General features: G+C 33.5%; 2 protein-coding genes across 2 annotated transcripts; one reads left to right on the forward strand and one right to left on the reverse strand.

Moving 5' to 3' along the window:
- Positions 1-638: 638 nt before the first annotated feature.
- Positions 639-8,203, reverse strand: LOC128163000 (calaxin-like). The gene is made up of 7 exons (XM_052826467.1): positions 8,045-8,203; positions 7,706-7,846; positions 7,432-7,536; positions 7,228-7,313; positions 2,390-2,455; positions 1,958-2,062; positions 639-1,064 (listed from the first exon to the last, which is right to left on the reverse strand). Exons 1-7 carry the CDS (start codon positions 8,112-8,114, stop codon positions 1,014-1,016), a joined length of 624 nt encoding a protein of 207 aa, XP_052682427.1. The 5' UTR covers positions 8,115-8,203; the 3' UTR covers positions 639-1,013.
- A 114-nt stretch (positions 8,204-8,317) lies between these two features.
- Positions 8,318-18,089, forward strand: LOC128162999 (glycylpeptide N-tetradecanoyltransferase 2-like). Its single transcript, XM_052826466.1, has 13 exons — positions 8,318-8,474; positions 10,508-10,763; positions 11,599-11,734; positions 12,169-12,296; positions 12,778-12,869; positions 13,271-13,387; positions 14,181-14,351; positions 15,046-15,154; positions 15,645-15,716; positions 16,136-16,234; positions 16,714-16,878; positions 17,329-17,466; positions 17,802-18,089. The coding sequence occupies exons 1-13, from the start codon at positions 8,374-8,376 to the stop codon at positions 17,820-17,822; spliced, it is 1,605 nt and encodes a 534-aa protein (XP_052682426.1). The 5' UTR covers positions 8,318-8,373; the 3' UTR covers positions 17,823-18,089.
- Positions 18,090-19,844: the final 1,755 nt, after the last annotated feature.

Here is a 19,844-nt window from a genome sequence, read left to right on the forward strand (position 1 = left end):
TTCCATGGGGAAAAAAATCTGACAGTATATATTGTGTGACGTTCGGTTTTACTATGCAAAATATCTTACGTGGTGATAAGGTTAGATTTGAATCATCTTTTTACTGGAAAACTGGAGCAATTTGTTGGAATAATTTGATTTGTTAAGGATTTATGTGGTTAGTGTTAACCTACCTATAAACTGCTGTTTCTTTTTTTTTTATGTCACTAACTTGTTATTGTTATGAAAACTTTCAATTTTAAATATTGCTATTTTCAATTACAATGCCGATTATCTACTGTTGAATGAACTATTTTCCTGAGGGCAAATTTTCACTGGTTGTCGGAAAAGTTGTACAATTTTTTTTCTCTTCAATAAAAACTCTACTCATGTTAAAGTACTTGTATTGTGCCAACTTTGTAATGAAGTTGAAATTTAATTCGATTATTATGCTTTAGGGGTTTAATTTCCCATTTACAAATTCTGATCCCACTTAAATCTGATGATTCTATAATAAGGAATATGAAATTTTACATGCTTGAATATGACGATTCTAATGAATTGATAAAGCATACAGGTCATGTATTTTAAAATTGTACATGCATTGATTTTTTTCAATAAATAATACTTTTATATAATACAAACAAATGAACTCTTCATATGTTTTTTGTTTTATTTATTCATTTCAATCAATGTGATTGTCAACATATTGTGAGTATTTCTTACAATAAACAGATAATATTATGTATAAATAGTATGTGACAGAAGTACAGCTATAGCTAACAACAAGACAAAAGGCACACAACTTATAATGCACGAAAATATCACAGTCTTTTGAGTTCATAATGTGATGGGTCCCTCGCCTAAAATTAAATGAGTATATGTACAAATGAAGCTTTATCTATTGAATCCCACAATTTGCCAGTTTGGATCTGCAAAAGATAGGTTGCCCCTAAAATCTTCAATTTAATAAACGAGACTTTTCCTCAGAGCTTGTAGCAGTATTTTTTGTTGTTTCACAGAACATGAAATCTTCAGAATTTTCCCTGTTCTTGAGTCAACTCCTGTAGGAAAGCGTCTCTGAGCTGAAAAGACACGAGGCATTAAAATAAATCCCACAGTAAAAAGATTAAGTCATAGAAAACAAATCTGAGATTGGGTGGTACAAAGATTGAGCTCTGTACAACATTGTACCATCATTTTTTATATTTCTGTGGAAATTAACAAGCGCACATAATTTAGTTCGGTATTGGGTAAACATAATTATAATCTCTTTATTTTCAGATCTTCCCAAGTCTAGGGTGTCTGATCCGCTCCGCTTATCTCACAAATGTAAAGGGAGTGGATCAGAAACTCTTGACTTGGGAAGATTATTTCATGGTCTTGGTTGGTACATTTTTCCAGTGTGATGAAAAAATTATACACATAATTAATTGGAATGTGGTATCGAGAATTAGGGATTAACTTTTACTTTCAATTGGGATTTCTATAAAATATATATTAGGAACAGTTTACCCTGGGGCACTTGGTAAAAAAGTCCTTTAGAATGGACTATACACAAAAAAAAAGACTAGCTTTAAAACAAATGGCCTTGGTAAATATCCACTTTACTTTGAAATTTGGTTAACATATACTTTACTTTCAGATTTGGTAAAATATTTAATTCACAGGGGAGTGGTAAATATATACTTTAGCATGGAATTTAGTAGACATACATTATATTACTAATGGGACTTGGAAACATACACTTTACCTTGGGATTCAATTAACAGACACTTATACTCTTTACTTTGGAATGTCAGTAAACATTACTGGTACACTTTACCTTCTGAAACTTACAATAAATGTAAACTTTATCATGGGACTTGATAAACATACACCTTAATTTGGGTTTTGTTCAATACACTTTATTTAGGACTTGGTAGACATACATTTACTATAGGAATTGGTAAACATGCTCTTTACTTTGGGACTTTACCTTGGGACTTGGTAAACATGGACCAAAGGCCTCCAGTAGTAGGATTTCTGCCTCCACGGCCTGTTTGAAGTCACTCATGCTGAGCCTGCTATCATGGTCATGGTCCTATAAAGCAGTCCCTATATATTAACTGCAGTACTACAAGATGTTTCTTTCAAATTGAATGTTGACAAATCGATCACCAACATAATATTTAAGAATATCTGGTCAATAATTTTAAACCACTGTTTTTTGGGTTTTTTTTGTTTTTTCAAAGTTCAGTAGCAAGATTTAATCTCTTTCTAGATCCACCACCCTCAAACTTATGATGGATACCATTTTCACCACTATTTAACTTTCATAAACAAAATCAGTTACACCATTAGTTGCTACATACTGAGGTAAATTAATCAATGTACATTAATTGAATTGTACAGCAGCCAGAGTACATACCATCTTCTTCAGAATGAGTTCCACCAGTTCCTTGATGTTTTCATCCTGGTCTTCTTCAGAGGAATGCTGCAATAGACAGAGCACCAATTATCAACACCACCGTCAAAATTGGAACAAGTACATCCTTACAAATTCATACATAAACAAAAAGACAATTGGGTAAACACTGATCATTTCATTTCAACAGAAGTTGGATTTGGATCAGCGTGGGCAATGCAAATGAGTTAGTACTGTCCATTATTCACTTGTTACACCTTAACTCAAATATTGTGAATCTTTATTAAATAATATAAAAAAAAAAATGTACATGTATGTGTGCAAGAAAAATTAAAACAACACAGGACCTCTAGAAAGAGAACACATTTTCAAGATCTAAAAAAAATATTTCATTGTGTATAATTTTGCATGTCATAATAAGGTGCAATCTAAATACATGTATCATACAGTTTGAACAATCAGGATAAACTACGTACAGCAAACAAGGCCAATGTAATTACACTCATTACAAAACCTAATCAAACTCCGACATGCTGTATCAATCTTAAAATCTGCATGCATTAGAAAAACGGTCCTTCCCTCTGAATTGTTTGATGATGATGATGATGATGATGATGATGATGATGATGATAAATTATAATGATGATGCAATGAATCTGCTATTTTTATTAAGTTTGTACAGGTTTTACAAGCTTTCTAGCCAGGATTCTATCATGAAAACTTTTAGTCAAATGGCAAGAAATATACTGGATAGGACTCTTAATTAAGTACTGCAATTTAGGTAGTGCCAATAAGTCATTTAAATAGTAAAATGGGGTAAAGAGGCTGAACATATGGTGGAAAACGGTATGGTCAATTTGAAGCAAAGATGTTCAAATACGTTGTTCATTACAGTTAAAAACATAGGTAATCATAGATTACTAAGCTCACCGAGACGGAGCATCACCCTTATGAGACATCACCTTTATAAGACCACCTTTATCATTTTATATGAAAATCATACTTTATGATCTTGGATATTCATGGATTCTGTTTTGACAAAATATCGTATATCATCTGATAAATTTTTTTATGATAATCATATGTTCATATGTTAATTAATACAATGATATAAAATGAAATATTGCATCATGTCATATTTATAATATATATCATATAATACAATAAAATACCGTAATAAACAATAATGAGATATGATATTGTAACGTATGATATGACATTGTATTGTGTTATACCTTATTGTATTTGATCACATAATACAATATCATAAAATATAATACAATATAGTATTATATTACAATATCATATTACATAATACAACATAACATTGAAACATGATATTATATTGTATAATATAGTATGATATTGTATTAAATGACACTGAAACATATTTGATATATTATATGATATTATATCATATAATACAATATAATTTGATTCCAACATTGTATCTTATCAAATGATACAATATTATGTGATAAAGTAAAATATTATAAAATACATTATTATATTATAAATATTGTATCATATGACACAATAATATATATTACAATATCATATAATACAATTTCATGTGATATGATAATATATCATATAAACCAATATCATATCATACAATATCGTATGATACAATATTATATAATATTACAATTTCATATTATACAATTTCATGAGATATAATTCTGTATTACTAAAACCAATATCATATTATACAATATTGTATGATACAATATTATAGAATATACAATATCGTATCATAGGATACAATATAATATTTTGCAATATCTTATGTAATTGTATCATGTGATAAAAGAATAAATTAAAAATACAATATAATATTATACAATATTGTATCATAATACACAATACTATACATAACAATATCATGATACAATATCATATAAAATATTTAAAAAATTGATACAATATCATATCTTATCGTATAACTTTTTATAATATAACATAAGATATCATATTGTATCATATCAAACGATATTGTTTCATATCATACAATACTATATCATAGGAATCATGTTATATCATTTATCAACAAACACATCTATCTATCCAGCTGGTTTGAGTGAGGTAGGAGATTTCTTTAGCATCCTTGATAATGGAGATCAGGCTCTGCATCTGAAGCAACCTCTGCATTTAATTTATAATAAAGTTAAATCAACTATGCAAGCTATCATCTATAAAACATGTGACCTGTTCCAAAAAACTAAACCTCATCAAGCATCCGAAACCTATGGCTCAGATTCAGCATTCAAGCCCATCAGGTGCATTGGTATCATAAGACGCATCATCCATGCAAGTTTGGTGAAGTTTGGACCAGTAATAACTAAGATATCATCATCAGAGGGCACTAGCAATTAAAACCTTAACTTCCTCCAGCATCCGCAACCTATGGCTCAGATTCAGCATCCATGCCTGTCAGGTGCATCTGTATCATAAGACACACCATCCATTAAAGTTTGGTGAAGTTAGGACCTGTAATAACTAAGATTTATTTTTTAGCATCCTTGATAATGGAGATCAAGCTCTGCATCTGAAGCTACCACTGCGATTCATTCATATTACAGTTAAATCAACTATGCAAGTTTGAAATAGTACTATCATCTATTAAACATGTGACCTGTTCCTAAAAACTTAACTTTATCCAGCATCCGAAACCAGACTCAGCATTCAAGCCTGTCAGGTGCATCAGTATCATAAGACACACCATCCATGGAAGTCTGGTGAAGTAAGGACAAGTAATAACTAAGATATCATCATCAGAGGGCACCTGTTTCAAAAACTTTATTTAACCAGCTCTTAAAACCTTAACCTCCTCCAGCATCCGAAACCTATTGCTCAGATTCAGCATTCAAGCTTGTCAGGTGCATCAGTATCATAAGACGCACCATCCATACAAGTTTGGTGAAGTTAGGACCAGTAGTAACTAAGATATAATCATCAGAGGGCACCTGCAACAAAAACTTTAACCAGCTCTAAAAACCTTAACCTCTTCCAGCATCCGAAACCTATTGCTCAGATTCAGCATTCAAGCTTGTCAGGTGCATCAGTATCATAAGACGCATCATCCATACAAGTTTGGTGAAGTTAGGACCAGTAGTAACTTAGATATTGCTATCAATGGGCACCCGCAACAAAAACTTTAACCTGCTCCAAAAACCTTAACCTCCTCCAGCATCCGAAACCTATAGCTCAGATTCAGCACTCAAGCCTGTCTGGTGCATCAGTATCATAAGGCACACCATCCATGCAAGTTTGGTGAAGTACGGACCAGCAGTAACTAAGATATTGCTATCAAAGGGCACCTGCAACAAAAACTTTAACCTGGTCCAACAACCTTAACCTCCTCCAGCATCTGAAATTTAGGACCCAGATTCAGCATCCAAGTCTTTCAAGTCCATAAGTAGGTCCAGATGCATCATCCATGCAAGTTTGGTGAAGATAGGACAAATAATAGCTTAGATACAGGACCTGCAACAAAAACTTTAACCAGGTCCGGACGCCGACGCCGACGCCACCGCCGACGCCGACGCCGAGGGTATAGCATAAGCTCTCCTTGACTTCGTCTCGGTGAGCTAAAAATTGAAACCCTGGTCTTTTTAAAGTCTGAGAAATAAGAATGTATTACTAATGCCATCCTTATCATCCAAGATAAGGCAAATAAGCAAATAAACCCTCCCTCAGAAAACTGTGTATACATGTGGTAATAAATAATAATACCTTAGGGATGGACAATTTGAATGGTTAGACAAGTTTGCAATGTATAAACATTCAACTTTTTCAATTTAATTGGTACATGTAATTGCATAACACATGCACGCATGCATAAGGACTACAATTCCCACTGAACATGCCTTAGTTCACACAGAGGATTATGATATCAACAGTACACTGACATGCATGCCATTATAACATGTTAAAAACAATTAACCTAAGGTCATTAATTTCCATGTTAAATGGGCAGATTTTGCTACCATGATTATTTGCTTCAGATAAGGTCAGTCTCTATATACATGCACATGATCTTTTATGTATTAATTATCAATGATGGATGTATAAATCAGTATATAATTTAACTTGTCTGATGGCTTAACAGATTACACAGATTAAATGCGACAAATAAAGCAGAATATACGTTGTAAATTCTTCTACAAACACTGAAAAGACTACTACTAATATAAAGCTACAGTACAGTTAGAAATTTGTAATTACTCAGATCCTGATCTCCCAATTTGTAGCTGCTAATATTGTTACTGACACTCGACTAACATCAGTATATGTTATCAAAATTACAAAAACAGTATACATTACAACAAAGAATTTGTTCATACCACTTTTTTTTCTATTTACTCTTCACCTACAACATGATTCAAAAACAGTTGGATGTAAATAAATTTCAAGGATATCAACTAAGATTACTTAATTACTAAATAGCTGCTACTCATTCTGGTTTAAACCAGATTTCTTAAAAGGCAGGCATTGAATCTTTTATTTAACTAAAATACATTTGTAAGTTACTTATAAGGCCATCTTTAAAAAAAATTTTGTTTGCTCTCTTCTGACTACCTGACAAAAAACTCAGATATTTTTGTTAACAATATCATTGACAAAGCATCAAGATTAAATTTGTCAGGCAAACTTAATAAAAAAAAAAACCCTTCCTCATAACCCAAAGTTTTAATTACTGATCATGGAGAGGGAACATAAACAAAATTTTAGAGGTGGCCTAAGTTGTCTTATCGCTCAATTTTTTTTTACAGCTATTCAGTATATTTAAGATAATGATTGAAAAGATACTTATGAAATAGATTTTTACAAGTCCTTACTTTTAGAATTGAGGTTTTCAAAAGTTGGAACATTTCTTCTCTTGATATCCATCCATCTCCATTCAGATCATAGACAATGAAACAATCTAAATAAAGAAAATACTGTTCTAGATTATATATATTAATAATGAAATTTAAAATGTTAACTTTGATATGAATCATTGGTGTGTATATATACAGTTACTGAAATAAAAGGAGACTTACATTTGATCTTATCATCTTGGGCACCCTTCAAGAAAGTAGACAGGCCAAGAACCCATTCCTCATGGGTCAGGTAATTATCACTATCCTGGTCAAATGCCCTAAAAACTGAAACAGCAATAGTATATTGTTGAATTTTATTGCTCAGTAATTTTGGAGGAAAAAATTACATTATGTGCATTATTCGTGTAAAACCAAAATACAAATCCTTTAGTGCATGGTTTTAAATATATGAATTTGCAGCAAATTAGATTGAATAGCTTGGCAAATAACCAACCTCTATCCATGAGGATATCATCCGTCATATTGAAGCTGATATGTAGAATATCACGAAACTTTGTACGGTCCAACTTATTATTCAAACCGCCAGTGATGTTGGCAAACATTGTAATCAGCTTCTCTATTTCTTGTTTTTCGACTAAATAAAGGGATATAAGTAATTATCTACATATCATATTCACACAGTCACTCAATTAATACAGGACTGAGGCCAAAGGAAAACAAAAATTTGTTTTGGATAGAGAAAATTCGAAACTGCATTAATTATCAACATGCAATGCATAACTGATGTAATTCCCCAGAGTTGCACTATCGGACAAAAGAAAATGATACATACATTTGCATTCTTTCCTTTTCAACAACTTTTCTGAACATTTTGCAAGATCTTGACGTTTAATGACTGACATATTTGATTTTTAACGCCGTTGAAAGCAGTCAGTGCGCGTGGTGTTGTCAAGCAAGTTTGGCGCATGCGTCTTTCTACCCAGACTGCGGTCCTGCGACTTTGTTTGATAAAACGCATTTCTTTATGAATATTTCCAAATTGATTATAGAATAATGTAACAATTAAATAAAACAACAAGCGTTTAAACCATTCTTGCTATAAAAATCCAAATCATTGTGTCACTACCGTTCGAATTTTCTCTGCAGATTTTCTGCAAAAGCATGGCGGACGTAGACTCGCTTCATGATTTAAGTTCAGATCAGAACGAAGATCAAAGCGCTGTGGACGCAGACGTGGAAGAGGATGAAGTTTCAGAGAGAGGGTAACGTTTAGATATTTTAAAATGTAATCTTCCAAAGAATGTCGGCGAAGAAATAGTGTAGTCGACCATAAACGCATAAACGACAAGCATGGGTGGGACTGGGACGCAGATGTTGAAATCAAGTAGTTGTTGAAAAAAAAACGAAATTCCAGCCAAAACGGAAGTTTTCAGAATAAATAAGTCTAAAAATTTGTCATTGTCTCTTCACTCTGTCATGAAAATGTGTATTGATATTGCTTTATGCCCAAGCTTCTTGATGCACCATTGCTGATGCTTGTATGTATATAAATAGGATATTTGAATGAATTTAGATTTTCTGGCTGCCACAATTTTGCATGAAAAGTCGTTCATCATTAAACTTGAAAATTTTCCTCGTGCACGATCCTAATTTTCTTCCAGATGGGGTTGGGCATGTTGGGTGTAATAATTTTGTTTGCTGAGGAGGGGTCAGAGGCCTCTCTTCTGTAACTATGTGAATGTTTTATTTTTCCAGGGGATGGGGGTCTGGACCCCCTCTAGATCTGCACATTTTCTTATTCAGTTATAATGGCTACAGTAGTTACCATAACCTTGAATCCTACCCCAACCCTAATTAACTCTTTCCACAACCCTAACCTTACCTAGGTTATGGTTGTAAAATTATAGTAGTAATTCCCTGGACAGGAAATGTTGGTATTTTTCTTTGGTAATTCCCACCACTGTCAATTTCCTGCCTATATATAGTACCTACCCTGATCTAACTATTAATGCTTATTCTTATGATATGTATTCTTTAGCCCTGAAACTTCCCTAACCCCAACCTAACCTAACCCCAGTGTTTTGATGTAAAAACAGAAATAAAGGGAAATCCATATAAGTTTGTATCATATGTATTGAAAGACAGCAATGATTAAGAGGGCTGGATGGTTGTGGCCTTTTTTTAAACTATATTTATCTCCTTTAACAGAAGAGCTTTGTATGATGATAGAGGATAAATTTCAAATTTTAATTATGAAAGCTAGAATATCTTTACTTAATAAAAGTTTATGGCCAAAATATGATATTTAAAAGTTAAACATGTTTAAGGCAGTTCTGATAATGAATTATGGCCAAAATATCATATTTAAAAGTTAAACATGTTTAAGGCAGTTCTGATAATGAATTTGTTGACCATCCAGCCACCTTAAAATCCAAAGTTCCTTTTACTGAATCAAATACATGTTAAATGCTTTTTACTGTGTATGGCAAAATTGATAAGCAATTTGGTTTGTATTCTAAACATGATATTTAACAAAAATGAAATAATTATAAACATAAGTTGCTTGTGTTTATAGGTAAAAGTTGATTTTAAAATTAGCCAGTCACAGATTTTTATACTGTCAATGTATGGGTAAAAAATGCACATTATTGATATCCTTTTTTGAAAGTGAATTATTGGTAGATGTATAAAAATAATATTTTTAAAACTCAAATTGTACACCTTTATGTCAGGATATATGATTTTCCGAAAGTAGGAGTTGAACAATACAATTTTTAAGTAGAATGCCTTTAAAATTGAATAGATAGCTTTGATGTGAATCTGTTTGTCGAATTAATGTAAGTGAAATTAGATGATACCTTAGTTTGAATATTGCTACAGCGTTGTTTCTCAAATTGACTACAGTAACTATTTCTCAAATATACCTACTGTAACTATTTCTCAAATAAACCTACCGTAACTAGATGTACATTGTACATTAACTATTATAAACAGATAGTGCAGAATGACTCCTGAGCTTGCCTCTCTCCTGTCAATATTATCAATTACTTGTCAATGAACAGGTTGTATAATTCATGAAGTATCATGTTTGATATTGATTAAACATACAAGTTTCTGCAAACTTTAAGTTTTTAAACATTGTTCACCTGTAACTTATTTACTTTATAAACATCATGTAGCAACTGCAGTGTTTACTTAAATTATTCATTGCAATAAAAAAAAAACCTTTCAACATATTGCTATTGTATTGCATACAGTACATGTATATGTTTTTTTGGTTTTTTTTGCATAACAGGGAAGACCCATCATCGTCTAGAAAAAAGCACAAAAAATTTCAGAAAAAACGTCGCGTCAAGGACATAGAGCGGTCAAGTGGCGACTCGGTGACGGAGGACGACGAAGGTAAACCGGACGTTGTTCCGGTGCTTCCAAACAACCAAGAGCAGCACCAGTCCGGGATGGAGGCGGACTACGAGAGCCAGGACGCCGGGGACAGGAAGACGAGCCCCTCCGGTGGGGCCGAGGGGCCGCTGTCCTCCAATGCTCCAGAGGTAAAAGAAACATTAATGTTTTCATGATGGAACCATTTTAAGCAGACCTTGGACTTTTGGTAGGATGTAACAAATATCTTTTTTCTTGCGTCAAAACAAGTTGAAAATGACGCTGGTTTCACGTGAAATATAGTACACAGGTTGCGTAGTCTTAGCTAAAAATCGAGACAAATCTTGTTTATTTCAAAGTGCCATGGCTGACTGGCCACAATGAAATACACAGGCCTACGTCACATTGCTGTTTGACACAACTATGCAAAGTCAAGCTCTTGTTAAAATGGTTCTAAGCACAACAGAATTGCGCAATAGGAACCGCCCATATAAATATTTGCTCAAAGAATGGAAATTTTGTAAAAGATGTAGCAACAGAATGCAGTACATATTACTGCTTTACTGGGTTATATTACTATAGCATTTTTTGTGTGTGTACATAACTAAAGGAAATTAAAATAAAAACTAGTGGAGAACACACACACTTCTCAACGCTGTGACCCAAGTTCGACCCCTCTGTAATAAGCAGTGTTTGTATGTGAGAGCCTCCTCTGACCAGTTGATTTTCTCTTGGTACTCTATCTTCCTCCCTCATCATTTACTGCCCCATGTTAACATCCATACTAGTAAGAGATATTTATATAAGTTGTAGAACTTGTCTATCCATCATTGTAAAATTATGAAATAAGTTTTATTTATATAATAACAGGTTTTCAGCTATGCATTAATTGAAGGGTGCATGAATTGAGTGGGAAGTATAAATAATGAAATTTCTTGTTTTTATCCAATGAATGCCCCCCCCCTTTTTTTTTTTATTTCTGATCATATATTCTCTTCTAAACAGACTTCCATGGCAGGTCTACAGAAAATTCAAAAAGCTGTCGAGTTATTATCCATGTCTCAGGGTGCTCCAAAGAGTATGGAGGAAGCTACAAAGAAACGCTACAGATTTTGGGAAACTCAGCCGGTGCCAGAAATCAGTAAGTCTATCAAACATAGTCACTGTGGGTGCAGACTGTTCAATCAATACTAAAACTAACCTTTAGAACAAAAAGAGCTTCCAAAAGGGGAGTGAACTCTGACAATGCTTTACCTGCTTCAGTGCTTCATTGATGAGCTATTGAGTAATTTTCCTCTCATTCAAATCTGACCAGGTGAGAGATGATAGAACACTTTGGCCATCATGGCATATGGTATAATGTAAATATGTATGAAGAGCTGTATTTATATAAATATTGCAGTTATTTACATATCAGCTTCACAATTTCTATAAGCTATTATCTTTGTTTATCGTACATACATACATGTATATTTTCAACTCTGTAATTTCTTTAAATTCATAAGCATTTATTACATGTAATTGTACAAATTTCATCAGAAGTGTAATAGTTATTAATTCTTTGAATTTCTGCAGATGAGAAGATCCAAGATATTAACCAGCCTATTGAGGAGGACAAACCGCCCGAGGAGATTCGACGCGAGCCATACAGTCTGCCCTCGGGCTTCGTGTGGGACACCCTAGACCTGCTTGACCCACTCATTGTAAGTCATCATGTTGATTACTGGGGGTTCTTTTATTTTACTGGGGAGTACTTAATTCCATGTTTTACTGTTTTGTATTGCAATGATATATAAACAGCTTTTACAGATATTACAGGATATTATTAAATCATTAACAACAGCTTTACTTTACTTTAGATTCCATATTTTATGCGAGTACATGTACTTAATTTCGCAAAAATATAAAATCGCGATTGCTGACTTTTTATCATAGTTTCATTTAGTTTACATCTGTCTGTGAAAGTTTAAAATCTGCAAGGTACGTGCTTGTCGCAATCTAATGCGGGTAATAATTCCTAGCATTTAATTAGGAATCTACAGTATCGAATGAAGGAAGAGACTATAAAATTAACATCAATAGCTTTATTTTGATGTTAGAGCTTAGAATGAAGAGATATATTGTAGTTTAATTACCAGCAATGGATGGCATACTTTGACTTGGAAAGCTCCATTTTATTTTCAGTTAAAAGAACTGTACACGCTTCTCAATGAGAACTACGTGGAAGACGATGATAACATGTTCCGATTCGACTACAGTCCAGAGTTTCTGCAATGGTTAGTCATGATAAGATAAACCTAAAAGTAGTTCCATATGTAATCTCCATGTCTGAATTCAGTGATAATGTATACTAATAATCAAAAGATTTTTTTCAAAATATGTCTTGTTACCCGAGTCTCTAATGCCAAGAAGTTAAGATCTGGAATTATCTTTCCTCTTTAGTTTTTTTAAATGAAAATTAAAGATAAAGATTTAATGGTTGTATACGAAGGTCAAGGTCATTTGAATGTGCAAGAGTCCAAGGTCATTTGCCAAGGTCATTTGAATGTACCAGAGTCCAAAGTCATTCTTCAATCTCAACAGCAAATTTTTCATGGTGATTCCTATTCATTGCATTGTAGGCTCTTTTGTTCACATTTTGACATAGTATTTGAGGTCCAGTGGTGTCTATTTGTAGGGCCCTCCAGCCCCCTGGATGGCGTCGAGACTGGCACTGTGGGGTAAGAGTCGCCAAGAGTGAGAAACTGGTGGGCTTCATCAGTGCTGTTCCCGCTCTCATCAAGATGTATGACAAGTAAGTCACTGAGCATCACTAAAATAAATAATTAGATGTTTGAACTGCAAAATTGAACTTTTAAAATGTATAACACTTGAAAATAAAGCAAGAGCTGATGTTACAAAATTTCAACTCAGATAGATTGCAGTGAATCTTTATAAGACACACAAGTTGTTTATAGAGATAAATAATATAATAAGACCTCTTAACATGCAATATAGTTAAGTGTATTAGACCCCTTAACTTTACAAAACAGTAAATGTATGACCAATAACATCGTATTAGACTACAAAATATAAACTCACAAATAAACTACAGAACCACGCTTAATACTATCGAACACGTATAAGAACAGTTACCTAAAGTCTTAAATATTACAAACAAGACTAAAGTATAAGGAAAAAACGAACTTACCCCTTAATGGAGATTGGTTACCGTAAAAAATACGCTTAGCTACACATCGTGCTACTACTGCAGTGCGTGCTAATGGACCCCGGCTCACTGACCAAAAACATGGGTATTTATAGTATCATAGTAAACAAATAGAACAGTCCGAGTATAGTCCAATATTGACCAATACCTGAAGTGACAAAATTTGAGGCACCAAAAAGGATATGAACATAAAATAAAAATCAGAGGTACCCTACAGGAAAATTGTAAGCATAAATAAATCTACTGATTGTGACAATGTCATTGTAAAAATATTGTTTCATTTCTGGTCTGTTATCTACCAGTAGTCGAATTTTATGTATGATTTCAGTATTCCACACATATTATATGATTGACAACACTCACTTCTTCCATATTTCAGGAAGAAGCACATGGTAGAAATCAATTTCCTCTGCGTCCACAAAAAGCTGCGATCAAAGCGAGTGGCCCCGGTGTTGATAAGGGAGATAACCAGGCGGGTCCATGAGCAGGGACTGTTCCAGGCGGTGTACACGGCCGGGGTGGTGCTTCCTAAACCAGTGGCCTGCTGCAGGTCAGTATGAATGATTACACACACACACACATCCCCAAAAACCAGATTACTTCCTGTATAACTAATAAAGTCACCCTGATGACATTCCCTTCAACCCTTTTTGTGCCATAAGATTATATGAAAATACAGTACAAGGAGTACTCATAACAGTTACTACTGTAGTCGCCCCAGTTACACCCCCTCATCCTTCACTTTTTTTTTTTTGTGCTGCGTTAGTGGGCACTTGAGAAAGATTTTGAGGGCTGGTATTAGGAGTACTACATGTAACAACTATAGTCTTTTTAATTTCAGACCATTCCCTTTTTTAAGCTGTAAGATAAATTACTGGAATAAAGATGGCGTTAATTAGATCTGAGTGTATTCCATGTGTTACACACAATGGAAGACGTGTACTCCTAGATTTAAGAGAGTTGTTCAAATTCATCATCATGGAAGAATTTCTTGTGGAGTAGCTTAAACTGATTTGCTGAAATAATTATTTGGTTTGAAAAAAACTTTCTCTGATAGGCTTGTTTGATTAAGTCGATTCAAAAAAATGAAAAAGAATTCATCTTTTGTACTATGAATTGTTCTGCAATATTGACTTTGTTTACCGGTAGTTACATGATCTTGATTTGTATCCATGACTCTATTCCACTTCTATCTTGACAGTGAACATGCATTATTATGTAAGTTTAAATCTTTCCATTATCAGGTATTGGCACAGATCACTAAATCCCAGGAAGCTAATAGCTGTCAAATTCTCACATCTGACGCGAAACATGACGATGCAGCGAACCTTAAAACTATTTAAGCTACCTGACGTAAGTATCAGGTTGCATTAAACGTTTATTTGATAACTACATTGCGGATGCATTGATTATTAATGAAATCAATAAAGCAGAATTTTTATAAAATTGGAAGTATAAATCAAGTTTCTTGACAACCGTTTATAGTGTAAGTTTAACTGTAAATAATTTGAGCTGAAAACATGAGAAGGAAGAAAATTACCTTGAGTACAAATGTCCTGAAAAATCAATAGCAATATGTTTGACATGAATGAAGATTTATGGTGATGCTTGTGCTAGTATTACACACCATTAATACTTCTTCAAAATGTTTCTGAATAAGACAAATTAGATAAGGAAAAGTTGGTATAAGACACTCTTCTTTAAGAATATGAAGAATTAATTATTGATAAAATTTTTATATTGGTATTAAAGGAAATTCGCTATAGAGTATGTCAGTATGTAACCTTTAAGTTGTAGGAAGTAAAAACAAAGGTTGAATGATTTTGGTTTGCTTTTTCCACAGAACACCAAGACCCCGGGATTTCGTCCGTTTACTCCTGCTGATGTTACTGAATCCTATAATTTATTAAAAACCGTAAGTAGCAACACTGTTCTATGTCTAATGGACTGTTGGTTAAGGTTATCTCCAACAAATATGTAAATCCTCAGTGCAAAGAAGCCTTGAATAGAATTGATCATTAGTATGCTGTTTACTGTAGAATCATCATCGTTCGATGGGGACCAATGTTTGTGGCCTGTGTAGGGTAACCCTTGCCCACGAATTTACATCCCCACAGACCTATACACAATACTTTGTTTGATATTTATTAAAATTATCCTGATTACACTACCGACGAAATTATTTCCCCATGAACCAGAATTTTTTTTGGCTACATTGGACATTGTCCCCCACGAATTAAAATGATTCCACAGTATCCTTATTCACAAACAGGGAGCAGTTACTCTATTTCTTTTACACGTATATAAACATTGTTATACATTTTCTCTTTGCAGTATTTAGACAGATTTGATTTGTCGCCCACTTTTACCATTGAAGAATTCCGGCACTGGTTTATACCTCGACAAGGAATCGTCGACACATACGTTGTAGAGGTGACTAGCTGTGAACCAGTGTATTATATAGTTCATGTAATGGGTTAGGTACTCTTAATAACTGTAAGGGTCTCTAAGCATTAATACTTCCAATCCATTTCGGACAATTTTTAACGAACAAAGCATGCAAGTGTAACATGGTTTTATGAGTTAGTTTAGTCATAATTTGTCTCTTTGAAGAATTTTAAAAAGGGTCTTTATCTCTGTGTCCAGATTTGTTTTGTATCATTCTTTTTAGAATTGATCGAAAACTTGCCATGTATTGTCCTAGTGACATACTGAGTACACCTACGTTATGAAATTTTTCACCTACGTTATTAAGTTTTAAATGTTACTCATGTTAATTCTTAAATATATGATAAGATTAGTTCTACATGTAATATCAAAAATTTCAAAGTGTATTTTCATGCTATACGTTGAGCTTGTGTTGTCAAGCAGCAGTCAGTAAACTTGATTGCTATGTTATTTTTTTTTCTCAGAGGAACGGTACGATCACGGACTTTGTGAGTTTCTACACCCTCCCCTCCACCATCATGCACCACCCCCAACACAAGCTCCTGAAGGCGGCGTACTCATTCTACAACGTCAGCACGGTCACACCCTGGGTCGACCTGATGCAGGATGCTCTGATTGTGGCCAAAAACGTAAGGAGTTACTTTATTTGTCTGGTCATGGTCACTAATATAGGAGGTCAAGGTCATTTATCTAGGTCAAGGACACTTTTTTTTTTTTACATTGTGGATGTCAGTTTACTTGAATAACCTCAGAGTAGAATAGCTTAACTCTCTTCAGAGAAAATATACACTAAGTAATTTCTAATAATGTGATTTGAAGGGTAAACAATTGAACATTTTCAAATCTGTTTTTAAGTGCTTGTGATTGCACTGGTATATATTTCAATAGGGTAATGAACAATTAGAATTTTATATGTGAAAAAAGCTGCAAAAATAATTTTAATTTACAAACTTTAGAAAATATATCTATACATTAAACATGTACATACATTCTATTCACTACATGAAAGCATATAAAAAACTTCAGTTTTAAACACATGAATAACATTTTTTTCACATTGATGTAACTGAACATTGTAGATGGGTTTTGATGTGTTTAATGCATTGGACCTAATGGAGAACAAAGAATTCTTGGAGAAGCTGAAGTTTGGCATTGGCGATGGGAATCTACAGTATTACCTGTACAACTGGCGGTGTCCTCAGATGAACCCCCACCAGGTAACTCAATGTTACTATCACAAACATGTTGGGCATCCACATTTGATGTACACCTTTATCCCTACATGTAACTTGTGTACAATGTTTTGTCAAAACATGCCCAAGTGTGCATTTAACTGTATTTGAAGCTTGAGTTTTAACAGTACTTTTATTATTAATATATTCGGTTTTAAAAAAAAGTAATTTTAAAAAATGTAGTTGAAATTTCTTCTTTCTAAAATTATATGTACTTTTATTAAACTGTAAAGTTGTAGATATCTTGATGGGGAGTTTCACAGTTTTTAATTCTATAAACATGCGTATCTGTACTCATTTCCTCTTTTTACCCTTTATAGGTTGGCTTGGTGCTTCACTGAGAATTGTTCAACATAGACTTCTAATTAATTGACAAAGATATTTATCAAAGTGCTTTTTCATGAAAGAATGTAGAGGAGACAGAAACATTGAAATCTCTCAGAGGAAACAACAGTCCGAAAGGGAGAGAGAGAGAGATTCAGCACCCCACCAAATCCTTACTTGCAGGTGTAAATATGTTACACAGATGTATATTTCACAGGCGTATATTACACAGGTGTATATTTTACATGTGTATATTACACAGGTGTCTATTACACATCCATTAATTACAAAATATGGACTGCAAGAAGCTTAGATCATAGATCTGCTTACAACACATCTTTTCTCCTCAAAGGGACATAACTCTGGTCATTCTTCATGCGTACTGTTCTTTCTGTGAATATTGTGTACATGTATTTTATAAAACCCTCTCCAACTCTGTATAATAATAAAAGCTTGGTCTGAAGTGAACAACAGCACTGCATACACACAATATAGCTGACTGTATGTGTGTGCGTGTGTGTGCGCGAGTAGATATTAACATTATTATCATGAATAAAGTTGAATTACTTTACTAATAACTTGGTTTTGAGTTTGTCTTTTGATGAAAATGATCTCTGATTCTCAGCCATGTTCAATACATGTAACTCTAAATTATCTGGATAATTTTATTCGTACCATAAATCTGCCTTTTATATAGACAAATTTAATGAGTTATTCAGTGATAATATTATGACCAGTTTATATTCAACAGTTGGCTTAGTGGTTTTGCAGAGATCTACTACATATAGGTAAAAGAAGTTTGGACCATCAATGCAACTTTTTAAAAAAATGTTTATCTTGACTTGTATTGTTGATTCCAATATATCCATTGTGGGCAAATATACAATAACTTTGTAAAACGCATAAATACTATTTAAAAATTTCTCTTTTTTTCGTATCCTTTATAAAGTTTGAAGAACAAGTAACATTTATATGATGATTAAAATACTTTGAGTCTGAGGATAGAACCATAAAGCTTTGATATTTTTGCATCAATTTCGTATTTTGATGCAGTTTTTTGCAATGAGTTCAGATGGATGGAATCCCAATCAGCAGTAGGAACTTCACAAGCCCTTGAAAGGATTAAATGCATGAAGCCGATAGTCAGTTTTAATAAGTTCTGCATTGGAATGAATATTTTACAGAGATTAATGCTCCCAGGTTATAGTGAAGGATATGGGATGATAAAATTACCATTACCATCCTTCCATTTCTTTATCCATCCACCTGTCTGTCCCAACTTCATGTCTGGTCCATAACTTAATACAGAAACGTCACAGGCACATAATTGGCATATATAGATTGCCCATGGCCTGAGAGCATGTCATGACCCTGACCTGAGACCATTTGACTATTACCAGTAAGTTCAAGATTATATGGCATTCATCCTAAAAAGGCCCCGCTATGTGGTACTGTATGGTCCTTCTGGCTTCTCTGACAATTCAAGTACATGCGTACTTTTATTACTTCAACATTTGTACCCACAAGAACAACAAATTTTAAAAATTAAATTCCTTTTTGTAAGTTCATTTAATGTAATATATTCAAATGACTCAACATTATCTCTATGTAACATAAGGTAAAATGGCCATTGATAAAACAATATCACAGACAAAAATTCACAAATGTACGGTAACAAATATGAAGGGACATGCACTTAAGGGTTAAAATAGTCAAACCATTCGTAATATATAAATATACCCATCACTATCTTCTCCATCTTGCATCTATTTCCCTGCCCCAACTAAATTTTTCATTGTTTGAAAACTAGAGGCTTAATTTGGAGACTAATAATCGAAACTTAGACCTGGTATTAATTGCAATTACAAGATTTTCTTTGTAGCATTGCATTTTGTAGAAGTTTGCAACATATCAAAAAATATCTGTTACAGTGTTAAAGTATACTGAACCTACTAAAATCAGGTGCCACCCCCCCCCCCCCCCCCTATTCATACTACCAATGTAGTGAACAAAAATAATGAATAAATTTGATTTTTGCA

This window comes from Crassostrea angulata, chromosome 9 (assembly GCF_025612915.1).
Source record: "Crassostrea angulata isolate pt1a10 chromosome 9, ASM2561291v2, whole genome shotgun sequence".
Lineage (NCBI taxonomy): Eukaryota > Metazoa > Mollusca > Bivalvia > Ostreida > Ostreidae > Magallana > Magallana angulata.